We start from the raw sequence: 20,594 nt of genomic DNA, 5'->3' as shown, positions 1-20,594 counted from the left end.
TTAAATTTGACCTGCATTCCATTTTTTTAAGTAGCACAGATTTAGTAGCTCTAGAAGATTTACAAGCAGAATATAATGACATGAAAGTCCTTGTAAATTTCAAGTGGAATGTTAGAACTAAGAACAAATGCAAAACAGAAAAAGATACATAATATACATATACTGTATTTATTACAATTTTGCAAGATTCTTCATTGACAATGATTTTTAAATAATCATGAAAGCATAATATGCTTCAGATGAGACACTAAATAAAGGTCCTTAATGCATGATTATTAAAGATAATATGACTGGCACAGTTCAAAATAGTATGGGTGTTGACCCCAGTGTCCTTACTAAATTTCACTCAGGTGTTGTGATTGAATTTGAATTTGAATGAATTCCATCCTTTTCATGAATGGCTGTGTAGTGGAACTGCTACTTGTGTCACACAGACACTTGTGAATGAAGTGTGTCCTATATATGGAATGCTATGGAATGCTATGGGTTGAAAAGAGATATAAATATGCAAGAAATTATCATTTCTATTAGAATTCTGTTTTTGTGAATTACCATCATCAGTCTCTGAATTTCTTAGTTAAGTATCATATTTTCCTTGATTAAGTATCACTTTTTGTTGTCTTCTGTTGTGGAGAGTTTTCTGTTATGTTAAATAGAGTGGTTTGTATAATGTATAAAGAGCTTGTAATCTTGCAATAATACACAGGAACATTTTCTAATAGACGTACTATAGGCTGTGATGTCCACCAATGTCTGTCCAGTAGTTCCAATACAATTTTAGTTAATCTAATTGCGCTGAAAAGACATTCTATGATAAGGTTTTCCCCATCTCAACCCATCATACCAGTATCTTTAGTTTTAATTCTAACAGAAGTCTAAACGATTTAATTGAACCATGATTGAATAATTAGTTCATTTAGACATTGAAAAATAAAAAGATGCCATTTTAAAATACTGTAGATGTAATCTCCGGCCACATGTAAAATAAAAGTCAACAGAGACTGAGTCAATCTCAATAGCTGTAGGGATTCTTTTAAGTTCTAATGAGCAAATAATTAATTGAAAGTAAAATTAATAATTTGCTTGCTAGAACTTAAAAGAAAACAACTGAGTACAATTACGTAGCTGGGTAGGCACACAATAATAAATAATTATTTAGGTAAAGGGCAATTGTTTATCATAATTGGCTAAGTCTATGTAAAAAAATTAGAAAAGATCTCTAATGGGTGTTGCTAATCTTATTAATATATGGTCACCTAACAATAGGGTTGTTAAAGCCATAAAACACTCAATATTTCCTCTGTGTATTCAAAGGTTGCAAATCTAATTGGGTAGACACCGTAACCAAAACTTAAAATAAAGTCTTTGGTCACTATAGTTTAGCGGTGACCTCATGCACGGCACTCCCAGGTCCCCTCCCATTTCCAGCTTCCTGTTCCCTTATCCCACTTCCTTACTGGATGTGTCATTATCAGACGTGTCTGATTAGCAAGTACAGTAAAGTGCACTTGGTTATGACGTCATCATGCGTCTCACCAAACTTGGAATTCTATTGTAGGCTTTGTTGCGCTATCATACAAAGGTATGTCCATAGAAAAAGAGTTTATGGAAATAGAATTGTTTATGCAGCTGCTGTGAACTCAGTAACATGTGAAAATGAGGGCCATTGATAGCTTTTTAAGGAAGCCTTTGAAAGGTGTGAAAGTTTGGCTGCAATCAATTTGTTTGTTTTAAGCAAGCATAAAAGAATTATAAACAAAATGTTTATGTGTCTCCCAGCTACACTCTTCCTATGTATATGTTACGTTTACAGTATATGAATTATATAATTTACCATATAAAGCTATGCATCATCCTTCTTTAAATATATAGCATCTTTAAGCATTACCAGCTTTATGAAAACTGAAATATATCTCAGTGACCCACTGAAGACCCATTGTAATACTGACAAAGGTAACTCAAAGGTGCAGTTTGCTCTCAATCATCACACTGGGGCGTTGGATTAGAAATCCTAGTCCAAATGGAAGCAAACTAGCAGTCCACCACTTTCAGCAGCAGACTGATTTTCCTTGAAGGTCTGTAATCCCAGGACTAACCAGGCCCAGTTTTGCTTAGCTTCTGAGATTTGATTTGAGGAGATAAGGCTACAGCAGGGCGTAAACACAGTAGATAAATTTGTTGGAAAAAAAGTGAAGTCAAGATGATATTCCCTGCATTTCCTTCATCATTTGTCAAAAGGGTTTTCATCACAATGAATTGTTGAATCTCATCCCAATTGTTGGGAAAGGTTTTCACATACTGTACTGCCTGTCTTATCATTCTAAATGCCTAATAAGGCTTTGATTTAATACAATGTCATAATATACAGCTTTTATATAAGCTCTTCACCTATACAGGCAATGGAAAAATTGCAAAAGGCAAAAACTTATGGTCACCCACAAAATAAACCGATACCAATATTTAAAAAAACGCTCCTGATGAGAAAATCAATTTCGGTGTTACTGTATGTCTTTGGTAATGACAAGGCTAAAGCTGTGGGAAGTAGTTGAAAAAGATTTCATGGAATTGAACACAAGAGGAACAACAAACAAAAAACAGCCCTATCTATGATAATTACTGCACTTGGTAAGTAATTGCACTTACTTTACTGCACTTCAGTAAAGAAGCTTATTTCCAGCAAGCCTTAATCAAGCAACTGATTGCGAATTGTGGATCAATAAATGTCAGCTAACTAAATAAGAGAGTCCAACGAAGAGACTTCAGCTCACTTTATCTTTTGTGTTCTGAAGTTCTAAGCTCACCAGCAATCAAAAACCTCAGGATTTTCCTGCTGAAGAGGCCGCATCAACAATGTATTCCTGTATTCCTTGTGAGTCAAAGAGTCAATCAGACTGCTCAGACGAGTAGAGCTGCAGTCATTCTAATCAATCAAAGCAAGGCAGCAACCTGCACTGCTACACTTAAACAAACAAGGAATAATCACATTTCTCATGTGTTCCCTTAGTTACTGTATGTCCTAGTTGACCTGGAAACTAGATTTCTAATACTTTGCATGAACTATAAGTACACACAGTGAAACAGTGATTTTGATCACCTGGATGAAAGTGCTTGGCAAGGATGATGCAATGCCTCTTGCATCCTGCAATGATCTTAAAGAGGTACCAGTGCTACTGCAAGGTGTACGAGTGCACACCTGTCAAAGAAATCCAGAGTAACAGAGCAGCCCAGGGTCTAGGGGACTGGCAGTATTGTGCGTAGTATTCAATGTCTTGGAAGGAGTACTCGATTGAGTACGATAGTTATAATAATTAATTAATAATTGCTTACACTTATATAGCACTTTTCTGGACACTCCACTCACTTTACAGGTAAAGGGGAGTCCCCTCCACCATCACCAATGTGCATCATCCACCTGGATGATGCGACGGCAGCCATAGTGCACCAGAAGGTTTACCACCCATCAGCTATTAGTGGGGAGGAGAGCAGAGTAATGAAGCCAATTCATAGATGGGGATTATTAGGAGGCCATGATTGGTAAGGGCCAATGGGAAATTTGGCCAGGACACCGGGTTATACCCCTACTCTTTTCGAGAAACACCCTGGGATTTTGACCACAGAGAGTCAGGACCTCGGTTTTACGTCTCATCCGAAGGACGGAGCCTGTTTACAGTATAGTGTCCCCATCACTAGCGCCCCCCTGCTGGCCCCACTAACACCTCTTCCAGCAGCAACCTTAGTTTTTCCCAGGAGGTCTCCTATCCAGGTACTGACCAGGCTCACACCTGCTTAGCTTCAGTGGGTTGCCAGTTGTGAGTTGCAGAGTGATATGGCTGCTGTCAATACAAGGATACAAGGATGCAACAGAGTCTGCTACTATAGATCCAGTTACTTCAATTCTAGACACCTTCTTCCCCATTAATCAGTTACTAATGCCTAACTGCCCTATTACATTTCCTGCCTCACCCAAACTTTGCAACATTTTTTTTTTTACAACCAAGATTGACAACATCTGGCACCACATTCTCTGCTCCACACTTGCCACCCCTACACTTATTCACTGCCGTCTTGTTTTTGCTTGTTCTTCGTTTTGTTTCTCTCATCTTGACCCTGCATGGCCTAGTGAAATGGTGTTGTGTATGAAACCCATCACCTGTCTGCTAGATTCCATTCCTTCTGTTTTATTTCAATCCTGCTTTTCAGCCCACTGCCCTACTGGCCTCAACATAATAAATTAGTCCTTGAGCACTGGAGTGGTACCAACTACCTTTAAAATGGATTCAGTTATGCTTGTTCCTAGAAAAAATGTACTATGGCACTGGACTACCTGAACGATTTTCATCCTTTATCTATCTTGTGTTTTCTTGCAAACATTTGTGCTGTTGCAATACAACTTTTAACATTCATTTTAGTGTAAATAACCCTTTCAACCAGTTTTCAGACAATTTCAGTACATATATATTGCCCTTGTTAAAGTTATTAACAATCTCCTAGACCTAGGTGCTGCTTTTGACACTGTTAATCATGATGTTTTAATCTTCCATCTTGAGACTGTTTGGATTTTCTGACACTGACACTTAAATGGTTCCGCTCTTATCTTACTGATGACTGAAACCTTGTTTCTCTTGGGGGTTTAGTTCTCTGGATGACAGGGTCTTCTCTTGCTTTGTCCCAAATCCATGGAATTCTATGTGCATTTTAAACACAAAACCTTCCTTTTCAGAAAGGCTTTTATTTATTTAATGTCTGTGTGTGCTCCGTTTTCTAATGAGTATGTATCTTCTGCTGCACTTTTAACCATGTGTCTTTCTAATGTGTGCTTATTTTGTAATTTTTTATCCTTATAACTTTGTTTACTTTGTTTTAATATTTTATTAGGCCTACTAAAAAGCTCTTTGAGATGCTACCTTTAAAGGCTTTATTGATGTTATTATGGTTAGGGTTCCAGAATCATAACTTTATAACTATTTATTGTGTTTATTATGAGTACATCAGTTGTCTGCAGTAAATAAAAAGTGTACAAAACTATCAGGTTGATTTATTTATTCAGTGTTTGCTATGAGGATTGCACTAGGAAAATGCTGGCCTAGAAAGGTTGTTTCAAAATGCAAGTGCTAGGCGCTAATGAGGTGTATGGCATCATCACACCCAATTCAAAAGGATATATTAATGAGCCCATGCATCAAAAACTGTGCTGACCACGCTCTCACTATCACTTGATGACCTGGTGCATATGTAAAATTTATCACAGCCTGTTTATGTGGTGAGGTTTTTGGGTAATTTCTATGACTAGTTTATTACAACATCTTCTTACTACAACAGCCATTCAGCTTTCAAGTCTGATCTGGTCAGATCTCAGGAGCTAAGCAAGGTTACATCTGGTCTGATCTGTAATGGGTCATTTCCAAGGAAAACCAACTTGCCTTTGTAAGCGCTGGACTAGTAGTTGGCACTCTTAACTCTGGAACAGAATTTCCAAAACTTCCAATATTCTAGCACTTGACTAGTGACATTGGGCAAAGAACTTTATTGCTACTGTACTTCATTTAAGATCACTATCTGTAAAACCTTTGGTGCTAATACCAACATCCTGGTTAAATTCCATTCTGGACTTGCACAATTTGACCTATATTAATTTATCCCTTAGTGTAATTGATGATGTTATCTGTCACTTTTACATCTGATGTCTAATGGGGTTGTGGTACATAATGGATACTGTACATCACACAGGTGACTGTAGTATTTCAACGGTAATTGAAGTGAGTCCAATTTGGTCCAAAGTGAGATCCTTTGAGATTTAAAATGCTATATACAGTGAATGCATTTTATTTTTTTCGTTCATATTACGTATGAAAGAATAACTCAAAAATCAAATACTTTTCTTCCAAGATAAAGCTTTAATTGATCAAAAATATTGTCTTATAAAACATAACACCATGTCATTCTTTGTGTGATGTCAGCATAATTTACTTTTTCAGTGTGATTTCTAGTTAATGGTCACAAAAATATGAAAAGAAAGGACAGGGTGCACTTCATGTTCTTGCTAATGTGCATAGTCAGTCTCTGACTTCCATCTTCATAAAATAACCAACCAGTTATTATTACCTTATGGATATACAGTACACATGTAATGACTGGCAGCTCGCATAATTCCAGAGTATCAAGTGAACAAGAAAGGAAAAAGACATGAATCTATATGTTAATACATTCTTGCAGCAGTCATGTTACCAATAAATCAAAAGTTCAAGGCACATTGAGATATTCAATTATGAACAGTACTTTACAGCCTTAAATTCTACATAATGCTTCATAATGTATTTGGCTAGCAAAGACCATGGGCCTGCTGGGACCAATTATTTTGCATAACCTTGAATAACACATTTTGTGAATAATATTCACTGCTAGGCAGGCTTTGGCTATAGAAGGCCAATCCAGACTGTGCCTTCTGTGCAGTGTTGAACCTGGATCTTAGCCCACATATTTTAACACAAAGAGAGTTGGGGGGAAGTAGCTGACATGTAGAAAAGGCTAATGAAAGTGTAATACATATGCCTATTTTACTTCATTTTTTAAAAACTCACCCATTCTTGGAGGTGGTTATACATTTATTCTGTAGTTTACCTATACATTTATTCAATAGGGATTCTATACTTGTAAATGATTTCGTTCATTGCTGTCTGTTTGCCTGAAAGGCGGGTACAATAATACCCCGGTATTTCTTCATTAATCACTGGAATTTGTATCAGAAACACTTTCAACCTACATTTTGGTTTCACATTTCCCCAATATCAAATCACCAGCTGCGGTTCAATCCAGCTCGTAACTGCACTCCCACACATACTGTATCTGTCAGAACCACAGGCATATGTTTTAAAGAGCTGATTCATCAGGTTGAAAACTCATGGCCTCTACTCTAAAGACATATACTGTACAGTATATATTATATATACACTATCCAGCCAGCAGAGGTCACCACTAGCAGTTCCCTTTCATGCTATCTGTTGGTTCTCTTCTTTTCACACTACAACGTCTGGAGAACACATATTAGAGGCTGGAATCCAACAAGAGGAAGCACACAGCTGTCACTGACAGCTTGCAGTCCTGCTAGCGCCTGGCCACTGACAGGGATAAATGTTGCCCAGCAATCTGAGGACAATCCACTCAATCTTCATGGAGCTTGGCCAGTGTGGTACCATAACTGGGAACTCCCAGCCATAATTGGGAATGGACATAATAAGGATCCACACCTGCAGCCTTTGGGTTTTAGCACTTTTTTTTTTACACAATATACAATACTGTAATCTTTAATTGGAGGAGCTCTTTAGAAGTCATATTAAAATCTGGGAAAAAAAAAACATAAATTCATAAAGGGTAATAAGTGGAGCAGTAGTTTGAAACTGAGTGTCTGCATACAAAAAAGAATTTGCTAAGCTAAAAAGTTTGAAAAAAGAATAATTCTATGAGTCAAACAAGCGATGAAAAGATAGGGTTATCAAAGAAGCTTAATTGGTTATCAAAGAAACAAGTAGTAGGCACAAGCTAATACCCTTTTGTATGGATTGCACCCGGTGGCCCTCTTCTAGGCATGGAAATAAATTAACTACTAACCTACAGCTCTGCAGTGAGATGAGTGTAAAATCCCGCTCCTGTGACTTTACATTAGCATCAGAGTGCATACTGAAACATAGATTTCAGTTACCTTGCCTTAGCACTCCCCATTAATGATACACAGAAAACCAGTCTCTTGGTGTAAGCCTTGTGACTATCCTAATCAGCAGTAAAAACTGTCTTCCTCTTGTTTTATTTTTAGGATACAGCTCAGTACGATGCAAATATAGCCAGGGGACACTCCCTATGACTTCTCCACATGCCAGGAAAGTTGTTTTTATGCTACTGTTGCCCACAGGCTAAGGCTTAAATACAAAACAGCTTCCCTTCAAGTAAAACAACACCATTTCAATGAGTGTTCAATACCCTCCTAACTGAAGAATTTGATCGTGTGTCCACTCACTCACTTGAAATGTCTCCCTTCACAAACCTTTAAGTGGTGAAGAACTGTAAGAAAGGTTACAAATGGGAGGAGATTATTCAGTCTGGTCACCTTATTTGATTTCTAAAAGACTGAAAGGACAAACATTTTAAATGATTTTATGCACATTTAAAGCACATTTTAAGCACATTTTAAGCACATTTTAAGCACATTTTTTAAGCACATGTGTTTTAAGCACATTTCACTTTGTCGATATGCAAATATGATTTTAAGTTACAAATTGTTCATGTATCAGACCATTTTTCTCTATGTTAGCAGCTGGCACAATGAAAGATGAGTATCCTTTCAGTTAGTTTCTTTAAAGACAGAACATGCTAAATGATTGTTACTAACATCCTAAGAAAAGAACAGATCTCAGCTGTAGAGACACGGATCATTCTGGTCCTTTCAGTAAGTGACACTGAGGCTCAAAGAAGAAAACCAGCCTTGAGTTAGATTTTTTTCTTGTGACAATGTTACGTCAATGCCAAATTGAAGACCATAGTTATGAAACTAACCAGAAAACTACAGCTTTGTATGGAATAGCAATACATAGACGTTTCAGATGGGTATCTTGTTTTGGAAACAGGGTTCACATCCACTTTAAGCATAATTACATATGTCACGCATGATTTTAAATAGCACAGAAATTCCAAGACTGTAAATGGAAATACAATTTGTAATATTTTGCCACTTTAAAGAAACAAAAGAGGGTTTTGTCACCACTTTTCACAGAATCAATCTAAGATAATGCACTTATACTTTGGATCCATCATTGTTTTGTAATTACAGGTTTTCTGTCAGTTAATTTTTCACAGAAATGTAATTAGAAATTGCAGATAAAATTGATTGGCCAAACACAATTTATTGTATTAGGAATTCATCTTTTTGCATACCCCAACCTGCTCTCCATGAGACACACAGACAGGGAGAGACGCTTGGGGGTCAGAGCACAGGGTCAGCCATTTACAGTATATGGTGCTCCTGGAGCAGTTGGGGTTAAGGGCCTTGCTCAGGGGCCCAACGGTGTAGGATTCCTCTGTCCGCCACGGGATACAAACCGGCAACCTTCCAGCCACAGATGCAGAGCCTTAGCCACAGAGCCACCACAGCACCCCATGTATGGCAATACATTAGTTGTAATAGGCATTCTCTTAAGATTTCAAGAATCACATTGTTTTGACTCATTATGAGAAAACACTGTATATCCAAATAATCTTGGTGTTACTTTTTTCTGTCTGCTCTCTTCTTTTAATTATGTATTAATTTTCTTACTTTGACAAATTGTTGTTGAACTGTAAAGCATTTTATAATTGGTGTTAAAACTTCATTCATCTTAAATGTTCTGGCTAAAAATAATATTTTTTCAAATATTTATTTCTTTATAAGTTACCTTTTATTAATATAGTATTATATAGCTCATGGTTATATCAACAAAGCATGATTACCTTTTTTAGCTTTTACTTTCTAAATATTTCAAGCAATGCAGTTTCTTGCCTTATGACAAATTATATGGAGCCAAGTTTGGTATTCTAAGAAGCGATTATTTATATAAATTATCTATCATCTCTACCAATTATGAATAACAATTAATTATAAAATTTTGCAGACAAGCTAATTTTAATTCTCATGGGATTTTTCAGTTAAAATTTAACAGCAACTATCTGTTTGCTGCTATAGGCAGAGACATAATAGTATAGTGAAAGTGAGCTTGGTTCCTCTTACGGTCTTGATAACAATTGCCACCTATCATTTTCAAGAAAGGGTAATGCAAAATTGCCCATGGTAATGGTCAATGTGATATACAGAGACATTATATAAATAATCCTTGATCATGGTCTCCAGTCTCATAAATAGCACAATTCTCCCTTGATAAAGTCTGAAAAGCTTCCCTGATAATAGTAATTCAATTGACTCTTCTTTCCATTAAGGCAGTAATTACATTTATCAAGGCAATCATAAAAACAAACTACCTAGTTTTCCTTCAAAACATATATCTTCCATGAAGCAATAACACAAAAGCACAAGGACCATACATGATGTAGTAGCTTCAGTCAGAGAACTGAAGAACCTTAAGAACTAGAGCAGACTTATTCAAGTTGTAATATGTCCTTTAAGCTATGAAGTAGTTCTGCTTCTTCTCAATGCTAATTCACCAGTTCATAATTGAGACCTGTGTGAGTGTAACAGCATTTATCTTGTCGTAAATCAGAATTTAATGAAGTATAATCAGAGGTCAAAAGAAAATGTCTTTCTGGAATATGAAAAGATGAAGAGAAAATGGTGACATTTTCTGCTGTCCTGCAGATGTAAATCGCTTCAGTTTATTGGACAGGAGACTGTGGATGCTCAGCCATGGAAAATGTGGTTACTAAGACCTGTGATTAAAACAGTAGAATTATTATAGTGTGTTCTTGCAAATTCAATTATGCAAAATAAATATCTTCCAATGCAGCAAATGCCATAAAACCATAAACAACACTGCTCTGCACACTGAGACTATATTTAATCTCCTCCCACTGGCTCCACACTGTTCTCCAAGTTTCACATGATACCGTTCAACACATGGTTGGCATGCAACCATGGAAAGACACAGTACATTTAGATAAACCAAATGCTTTGCTATTCCTGGTTGGAAAAATCAACGTTAGGTATGTATTCACAAACCAATTAAATTGTTCATTGTAATCTGCTAAGAAAGTTTTCAAATGTTTTATTAGCACTCTTGTCTTAAACTGGATTTATTGCACCAGTAGTCAGAGATTGTTTTATCCCAAAAAAGAAGATGAGGTGCTATACAGTAGCTAATCTAATAAATAATGGGCAAGACCAAGGGCATTTGTGTCAATCAAATGTGTAAAAAATGGTGAACTACAGTATATTATTACTTCTCAGCCATTGTCAATAGAGTTTTCAGACTCTACTGTATGTCTGCGTCGTGTCATAAGTGATGTACAGTATTGTTGATTTGATAATAAGTGCAAGGCATCACCAACTAAAAGGTATACAACCCACTTTCTAACGGATGATAGCACTTCTCCTTTTTGTTTCTCATCTTCTAAGTGTTTAATACATGTTTGAACTCCTCCTTTATATTGAAATCAGTCTGGTGTCTCATTAGTACTAGGATGGAAGGCCTTCATGAGAAAACAAGTTGCTCTTAAAAACCGGTGCCCAACTGTGTTGATGAGAGACACTGTACCATAGGAGGTGCTGATTTTCAGATGAAATGCTAGACCGATACCTTAATTAATTACTTGTGGTCATTAAAATTTCCATGACACAGCTTTCTCCTTGCAGTCTACCTGCCCTCCTCTTGTTGAACTGTCAGCAGTACAACATTTTTTCACCTCAATTCACTTCAATTAGCAAACGTCTATCATAAAATGTCCATATGGTGTTTAAAGTATTTAAAGGATACTACATTTCTGTCATGGGTGTATTGATTCTGGTTCATACTGTGTTTTTATTATTTAAATAACAGAGTGAAAGGTTGAAAGTTCCGTTCTGCATTATTTGACCTGAATAATTCAACAAAATACAACAAACCGCAAAGATGTAAAACAACTATAACAAACAGTGTTAATTCTGTGATTGCTTTTAAGTAATTGGTAAATTCAGAGCAATGAACTGAGGTATAAACCGCCTAACTAGCACACAATTAGCATTACAGAGCAAACATTACAATAATCTAGAAAAAGCAGCATTTTTCACATGTTTATTCTAATGTACAAGACCTGGTACTCTATACCCATAAAGCAATATTAATCTGCAGACAATATTAAGCATACTTTCATATACTGTATGTAAAAGCTTTAATATTACTTACAGAGAAAAAAAAGCAGGAATGAGGCTTTCAAACCATTTCTGCTTAGCTATCAGAAACACTTACCAACTGGAAGGATAGATTATCCCAACCCAATGGTTCAATTGGGTTCAAAAGGACAAGAGACTTTATTGCCTGTTTGTAAGCCCAGTTTTTAACCTCAAAGTGAGGCTTACAAGACAGGATCTATGTATGACCTCTGTTTGCTGTATAAACGGGCCAGTTGATACTCAAATTGTAGAAAAGCACATATACTGAAAAACCTAACTAAATACTCCAAATACAAATAAATTGTGACAAACAAATTCTGCTGAAAATGAGCTCCATTCATGAAATTCTAATTGATTCACAAACCTTTGGGTAGCTTCATAGAAACAGCTTTGGACAACTTAATATACAGTATTATAACAATTAAATTGATGCTGGGTAAAATTAGACAACTGCTTCTACCCAAGATATGTATTACATTCAAAGGAAGCAAACTTTACAGTTTTTAACCAGAAATCCACAGGACAGACATTTTATAATAATAGTTACTTAGACAAGACAAAAACTGCTAGGAAGATCCATCCATTTTAGAACAACTTTTCCAATATGGAGTGTCAGTGAGCTGAAGCCTAAACAAACAGACAATGAGTGCAAGGAAGTTTCACCCTAGACAGGACACTCTGGACACAGTCCAGAGACAATTTAAAGACACGGGTTCACCCGGAGAGCATGTTTTTGGACTGCAGGAGTAAAGCAAACTGTGGGCAAACAAACCTATGGCCATAGGCAGACCTACACACAGACTTGCCAAATAAATTTACTTTTCAAGGTACCATATATATTGTATTTGCATTTTGGTTATTTGGAAACATTGATGTGTTGGCATGTGTGTGTTATTGCTGCAAAGGGTGTCGACATTTAAAGAATTCAATTTTTTACAATTTTTTTAAATACAGTTTTTCCATTTCTAGCATAATTTTGTGTGTATTTAATTTTAACATATGTGAATCTATAGGTAAGATAGTTGAACTCGGAAAACAGCTGTCATTTAAAACGGTGGAGATGTGGAAAGGAAGCTGTTTTAAAGTGTTGTTTACCCTTTTCAGCATTGGTGTCACTACAGAAGTAGTGATCTCATATTATTCTCAAGCTCATTCTGCTTCACAGTTCCACATAAAATGCAGCTTCTATTTTAGTAGGTTGTCACCCTCTTGCTATTTGTTTGTATTACTGCCAAGGCGCCAGCCTATTTTAGATCTCGTATTTTACCATCCAAATGCTACTGCGAATGTACTGTCTGCTAAATGCAGTCCTGGAAGATTAGTGCTCCTCTGACTTTTTAAAGTTTTTACTACAGTACACTGTATCTACTGTGCCTGATTAATAATACTGACAACAATAGGTCACTCCTTTTCCAGTTGTTTTACATTTGAATAGATATATTTTTAAATGAAGCACCAGACCTGCTCCAGGCAACTCTGAGTCATTATGTAAATAATTGAAATGTAATGTATATTCTTCTGTGTTTGATTTGCTGGTATGAAAACTCCAGAGTCCTTACCTGTGAATGTTGTCTTCCAGCTTCTTCACCTGGAGCTCATCCTCCTCTGACTGCCTCCTGCGAGCATCCTCCTCCTCCTTGGTGGCAGCAGGGGCTCCCTGGAGAAGCCATCGCTCTCTCGTTGCTTTGGACTGAGGAAAACAGATATGAGCCGGCGTTTATGACAATATACTGTACAATAGTAGACCTGTCTCATGGAATTCCCTAAAGATATCAAATAGAATCACACAGGAAGTGATCACAAATACAAATCACAGAATCATGACAAATTTCCACCATTGTACAGTATGTGACACTGTGACAATTTTCAGTATTTACAGTATATGGGTGGGCATAGTGCTACTGTATGTAGCAGTAGGCTACAGAACACAAAATTCTATATACTGTATACAGGGATAAATGAAGAAGTGGTTTTATTGGGAGATTTGAACTTTCATTACACAAACTGGAAAAAAACAATAGGAATATCAATTGAAAAACTAAAATAGCAGTCATTGTAAACTGCTTCTTTTTTCTGTTTGTCAGAGGACTTAAAAGAGTTCTACAGTTGATCTGCTCCCTACTAGGGAGAATGACTTTATTGAACTTGCCCTTTCAAACCATCAAGACAGAGTGATGAACACAGAGATGAGAGAACCATTTTGAGCATGTGGTCATAATAAGGTGTTATTTAAGGTAAATTTAGACACTTTACAAATAGATACCGAAACAAAAGTTTAAACTTTCAGAAAAAAAAGACTATGAAAGAATGAGACGGAGCTTCAGAGAATGGAAGACATAGAAAGGCTGTCTATCCTATTCCACAGGCAGTGGTTGGATAACAAGAGGCTTAATCTTTGACAGCTATCAACAACATTTAATTTTCCCTAGAAGTCTGTTCTCAGAGAGCTTTGAAGAGGAGCTGAGCCTTTCTTTCTTTTCAGAGTTGTAAGACACCTGTACCACAGAAACTAGACTGAACTGCCTCTAAGAAAATTAACTTCATGAGGAACCTGAGAGAAGTTTACAAGCTGTTATGAATAACTGTTAGGAAAGGTGAAAAAAATCAAAATATGAGCATTCTGGGATAGTATTCTGACTTTTAATAATTGTTCTTCCTCTTAAAGTAGTTGTAAGGTAGCCAGACATGTGGTTGAAGCTTCTTCTTTGGCTGAATGGATGAGAATCTTGCATCAATAAGCTACTAACTACCAAACAGGCCTCTTGTTTGATTAAATTTCTACTTTACAGAAGGAAACTGCATTGCAACAACAAAATTTGGAAAACATGTAGGAATGACATCTGTGATCTTATTAAACTGAAGCAAAGAAAAATGTATACACTTACTAAACAACTCTAAACTGCCTCCTGTTCCTAATAATACTGTACTTTTATATCACATATAAATTATACTGTATCTACAGTTACATCCTGTAATGTTATGAACTTATTTCAGACAACAACAGGAAAAAGTCATATGCTACATGAATAAACATATAGACAGCTAACATGTTAGCATTTAGACGAGTTTTAAAACTCAATAATTTTAATGAATGTGGGACATTATTCACCTACTAATAGTAATTCCTAGCATTTACAGTATAGAGCAGACTTAGAATTACCTCCAGCAATACAGTGTCTCTTGTCCTCATATTTGTGTAATTGGACTGGAAATTCTGGTTCAGAGGGAAGAGCACCACCTATAGTACTGGTTTACCAACACTGTGTGCAGCAGCAAACTGGTCTGCCTTGTCCATCTCCCATTTCAGTACACACGAAACAGAATTATAAACTTAAAGAATGTTTGGTATGAAAAAGTTTATCTAGCACAGAAGATGTCAGCTTTTTATTTCTTCATGTTTTATTTTTAAGTTTAAAATATCACCTAAAATATTAAATCTCTATAAAAGCTTGCAATATTCAGCAATGACTATGGCTGTTGAAGAGAATCTTTTACCTTGTCTTTTATCTTTTGCTAATTATGAAAGACACGTTGTTTTGAAGATATCATTCTGCCTTTGAACTTTCTTTTTTTTACTTTATAAAGGTTTTTTAATTTCAGCGACTTTTATATACAGTATAATGGGATATTACTAAACTATTTATTGTTATTTATCAATTGAGCATCAGGTGTGCTAAAAGAATAAGACTGACATTAACTTTGTTTAATAACTTTGTAGTAGAAAATATGAAGAGTTTGGGATAGAAGACTTGCTAGAGACTGCAGTCAATGGCAATGGGATTAAGTGTCTTTCAAGGTGAATGTTGAAGTTAGAATGAATTTTATTAGTTTATTTTTCTACTGTTTTTTTACTTTTCTACGTGTTTTGCAGTACTTGACGAGGAAGCTGCAGACATTAGTGTTTTTTGTAAAATATTGTTGACATGAAAAAGGTGTGTAAGTACAAATTAGGTAGTTGAGTTGAATCCCTTAACTCATTTTAGACTCTTCAATTTAGTATCTTTACTTAAATGTTGTGCAAAAATGTTGTCCCGTTATCTTTGGCAACAAATCCCAGAACATCATATAAATATAAATAAAAATAATATGCAGACTTTGAGCAAGTAGATGTTTTACCCTAGTATTGTTTTATTACTCCACCCACCTAAGGAAGAAGTCTGGAAAAAAGGCCTGAACGCTAAACTCATAAAGAAGGTTACAGGATCACATAATCATAGCAACTGCACAATCTTTCCGATGAGAACGAGTTTAAATCTGTTGACGCCCACTGTTGAACAAACATTCCATATCCTGGCCATGTTCTGTTTCAAGCTTCCACCAGAATCTACCAGAAGTTATATAGCTACTTTACATGTATTAGTGCTTCAAAATCCTGAAATCTACTTGTCAAAGAAATAATAATAATACACAGTTTTCATCACATCTGCCTTTTAACTTTTTAAAGGCTCTTCCTAATTAACTGAATGACAGACAAGGGCAGAATGACAGACAAACAGTTATGAGTTTGTCGATTAGCAGAACAAATCAATGCCTCTCCACTAATCACTCATAACACCTCTCTGATTTATTTTTTCACAAAGGCTAATAAATAATACCAGGTCTTGGAATTAGACTGGTTAAATTTTGGAACAAAAGATGAATGATTTAAAGAAATGGCTAATATCTGTACATGCATTTCAATAAGATGTTTGTTTCTTTTTTTAGAGCTGTTTTCTGATGATTTTTGGCCTTAGTTGGTGTTAGTTGTGTAAATTAATATTATTAGGGAATTTTGTATATAAGGACATTTACTAATTGTGTTGGTTATTGTCTATAATGACTATTAAGTCTCTTTCTTTCCCTTAACAGAATTTTAGATTTGGGGGTTGTTGAAAACAGAGGCACAGAAGGGTTAAAAGTTTTTTAATCTTCTGTGTTGTTTTCTTTATCAAACAACCCATAATTTCTCATGCTTGGTCTCTCTTCAGTGGTCCCACAGGACAGTATTTTATCACACTGCTATGGTCACTGGGACTTAGTGCCATATCTTAAAAAAAACACGTTTTACTTGGAGGGCAGAGAAACAAAAATGTCTTTGAAGAAGCAAATTAACCAAAGAAAAGTGCTTTTTGTTATGTAATTGGCATAAGATTTTAGATCTTATATTTTACAATAAGAGAGGGAAAAGAGCCTGACCACAGGATAGTTGTTTGCAAATGAGCATAAACAAAAAGGTCTAGTAATGTTTATGCTGTTTTAAAGCATTTCTATTAAAATTAGTAATGCTATTTTTAATTATGAAATTAAGATTTTTGTGTGTTTTTTAGTTTACTTATAAATTACCATGTACTATAGATTTTTTTCCAGACATTTTTCTGCAGAGACCTATTTTACGTGGAGACTTTTTGTGGGGATCTTTACTTTTCCTTTTTTATGTTTAAATGCAGAAAAAACAGTCCAAAAACAGTTAAAACTAGCTTTTGTATCTGTTGAGGCATTAGATCAGAAAATTTTAAAATTCTGTTTTAAAGTTGTAATGTGGATGTTTTTTTCTGATTTTAGAGTTGTACTTACCTACAATGTTGTAAAAGGTTAACTTTCCTCAGAGACTATAACTAATTGTGTTCCACTGATATATTATATCCCTTGACATGAACTGAACACTAAGCACAGGACCAATACATTTGTTATTATATCACAAGATCTCTAAACTTACAGTATATTGTATTATATTACTATTCTTTTGCCCTTATCATTGCAGATGATATAAGCAGAGGTTCTGAGATTTTCTTCAAAGCAAACTGTATACAAACTATGCAGAGACCATGGATACATTCCAAAACTTCATTTGAGTAATTTTACTTTTTGTAGTTGCATAGAAAAGACCATTGCAATGTTGATTAGATCTATGATAACTTCAAAAATGAAAAGTCAAAAGGTTATACTGTATATACAAGCATGAAGCACATTTTATCACATGAATACTAGTTTTCTGGTACAGTAGCTGACAGCTAATCAGTGTTAAAATCAGCACTGTTTTTAAAAAGGTAAAACACTTTAGTTATCTTTTTAAAGACACCCATACAGAAGGAAAAGTAAAATAAAACATTTGATATGTGCTTCATTCTGGCATTTAAATTTCCCGAACAGCTCCGGCTGGGGCACTCTTACTGTACCTTGAGGTGCTGTAGTTGCAATATAAGGTCCTCCAGCTGCCTTCTTTTGCCATCTATTTCAGCTTGTCTTTTTCTTTTTTCCTTTAATAAAAAAATTGAAAATTACATCAAAATGAGGGTTACATGTAATGTTTTATACAGTAAATGTCGTGCTGATTTGGTATACTGGTGCCCAGAGACAATAAAAATAAAATATACAATACATGTGCATAGTATTGCTTGCTTTAAATCCCCTCACTTTTCTTTGCTATGCCATACACCGTAGAGCCATAATATAGTACTGGGTGTGGTTAGACACTGAAGATCATAAAAGAACAGCATATTGTACCAGATGTACTGTATACAGTACTATTATATTTAAAGTATAGAGCAAGGAAGTAGAGTGATAAAGAAAATAAAACCCCAAATGCCTTTAAAAGAAGTATAGCAAGTTATATTAATAAGAAATTTGAAGAAAGGGTTTTCAAAAAGTTCCTAAATGTACAGGTTTAAAAGTGGAATTTAAGGGACAGATGCTTTACCATAGCTAGTGGTTGTGCTCACTTCAGACTTCAACTGCTGTGAAGGGCAGTAGATTTGAAATAGTACAAATTGGGAAATAATAGGCTTTTTGTGCTACAGCTGAAAGTAAATTGGCTGATTTGGGAAAGTAGAGATTTTGTTAACCACATAGCACAATCAGGTATAACCACACTGTTTAAAAGAAATGGTCTATCAAACTATTATTAATCCACATCAAACCTGCAGAAATAGGGCATAAGGAAAAGAGCAACCATTTTAGGAACATAGAAAAAAATAAAATGTTCGCATAATAGAATAAACAAAAATAGCTGCCAAGCACAATCTATTTAAATACTAAATAGTAGTTACAGTAAATGTAAAGGAAGAAATCACAGGCAGCATTTGGCCACTCTTTTTCTCTGAAAGCAAATGAACAAAAAAAGCTTTCTCAGCAAAATGCATGTCTAGTTGACATTATTCCAGTTTGTCTGTGGGAAACAAGACAGAATCAGATAACTGTACTTAAAACTTTTAATACTGATTATAATCGCAAGCTCAGCTCAACACCCCAAAAAAGCTATTTACCATAAAAATCTTAAAGCGAGTGACTACATTTCCTATTATTAGACACATTTCACACAAGAGCTCACACATGAACACTTTTAATAATTAGGAACAGAAACGAAACTCATCCTGAAACTAGGTTCACACCTTCCCCCTCCTCTCAATGACAGACTTATTTTCATGTAATCATCTCTATTCTCATGCAGGATTTGACTCCACACCTTTCTCCACCCCTCTCCACTTTGCACTTCCTGAGTGGCCTCTCTGCCTCTCCCCTCTCCCTTCTCCTCCACTTTTTCAGCTTTTGTTCTCCTGTGCTATTTAATCTCTGCTGCCTGCCCTGTCTTCCTCACACCTGAAGAAGGCTCCACAGCTGAAACGTTATGTTTCTTTTCTTTTCAGCGTAGAATAAACCCGTTACCTGTTCCTTTGCAGCCTACGCATGCTGACGCAGCTACCAACTTGAACTACTTTTAATCATTAGACTTTATATTTGAAAGGTCAGATTTTTTATGTACATTTACTGTATATGAGGATCTCAAAGCCTGAACCTGAATTAGAGAATTTATCTCTATATTCTGAAATAAAAATATATACCATTGGACTATGCTTGTGTTATTAATCATAAATAGCAGAATGCAACATATGAAGGAAATACATAGAAAATCAATAAAAATGGAATACAAGACACTCTATTATGCTGAAATACAAAAGATGGGATTGTAGGTCCAGTTAAACAAGGCAGAAATTCATGTACATTTTTAAAGAAACCACATTTCACGTGACATGTCTTCAAAGCAAATCTAAAACATTACAGAATAATTAAGAACTTTGTAAAGTTACAAATATAAAGAGGAAAATTGTGTGATTATGTGTCACTGAACTACACTACAAATGTGAAACTTTTAGTAAATGTCTTTCTTGTGTGTTGCTGAATTGAAGTACTGAAGTAATGGCCTCATGCAGTAATGAAATAGCAGAATACTAAATGCTTGAAAAACACATTTTGTGGATGATACAGTATCTGAAGTAGCACCTGAAAGGAAAAAAAAAGATAATGGCTTTTATTGATAACAATACCAAGTGCTGGATATTTCAATGTTACTGTATGTTTAGCACCTTTGGACAAATACACAGTTTTAAATAAAATTATATGTTCTACTTTTATGCTTCATACAGTAGAAAGAAATTTTAGGAGTCCTTTAACTCACTTTGAAATTACTCAAAGTGCTAGGTATTTTTATTTGCATCCAAACGTCAGTGGGTTTGAAACACAGTACTGTATATACTGTAGGTTTACCTGAGTTTGGTTAATGTTCAAAGGGGAACAACTAATATTTCTGTAAATGAAGGATTAAAATGTATATTCTGTCTTCAGACGTATAAGATTCAAAAAGGAAAAAATTAGCTTCCTAAATCACTTGCTTCTCCCTTATTCTGTAACAGCTTTGGTTTTGCATTCTGAGATATTCACAAAACCTTAATACAAAACCTTATTAAAATTACAGTAACACATAGAGTAATGTAGTATT

The 20,594-nt window shown here is 35.4% G+C and overlaps 1 protein-coding gene across 1 annotated transcript in view; it reads right to left on the bottom strand.

Moving 5' to 3' along the window:
- LOC148673604 (paralemmin-1-like) overlaps positions 1 to 20,594 on the bottom strand; it is a 90,995-nt gene that overhangs the window by 18,225 nt on the left and 52,176 nt on the right. The window contains exons 4-5 of the mRNA XM_088630247.1: positions 17,998 to 18,078; positions 13,402 to 13,532 (exon numbers count right to left, since the gene is read on the bottom strand). Coding sequence (XP_088486373.1) covers positions 13,402 to 13,532; positions 17,998 to 18,078 — 212 coding nt within the window. The remainder of the gene's footprint in view (positions 1 to 13,401; positions 13,533 to 17,997; positions 18,079 to 20,594) is intronic.

This window comes from Lepisosteus platostomus, chromosome 4 (assembly GCF_059453375.1).
Source record: "Lepisosteus platostomus isolate fLepPlt1 chromosome 4, fLepPlt1.hap1, whole genome shotgun sequence".
Lineage (NCBI taxonomy): Eukaryota > Metazoa > Chordata > Actinopteri > Semionotiformes > Lepisosteidae > Lepisosteus > Lepisosteus platostomus.
The sequence above is the reverse complement of the archived record's forward strand: the minus strand, read 5'-3'. Positions and strand labels throughout refer to the sequence as shown.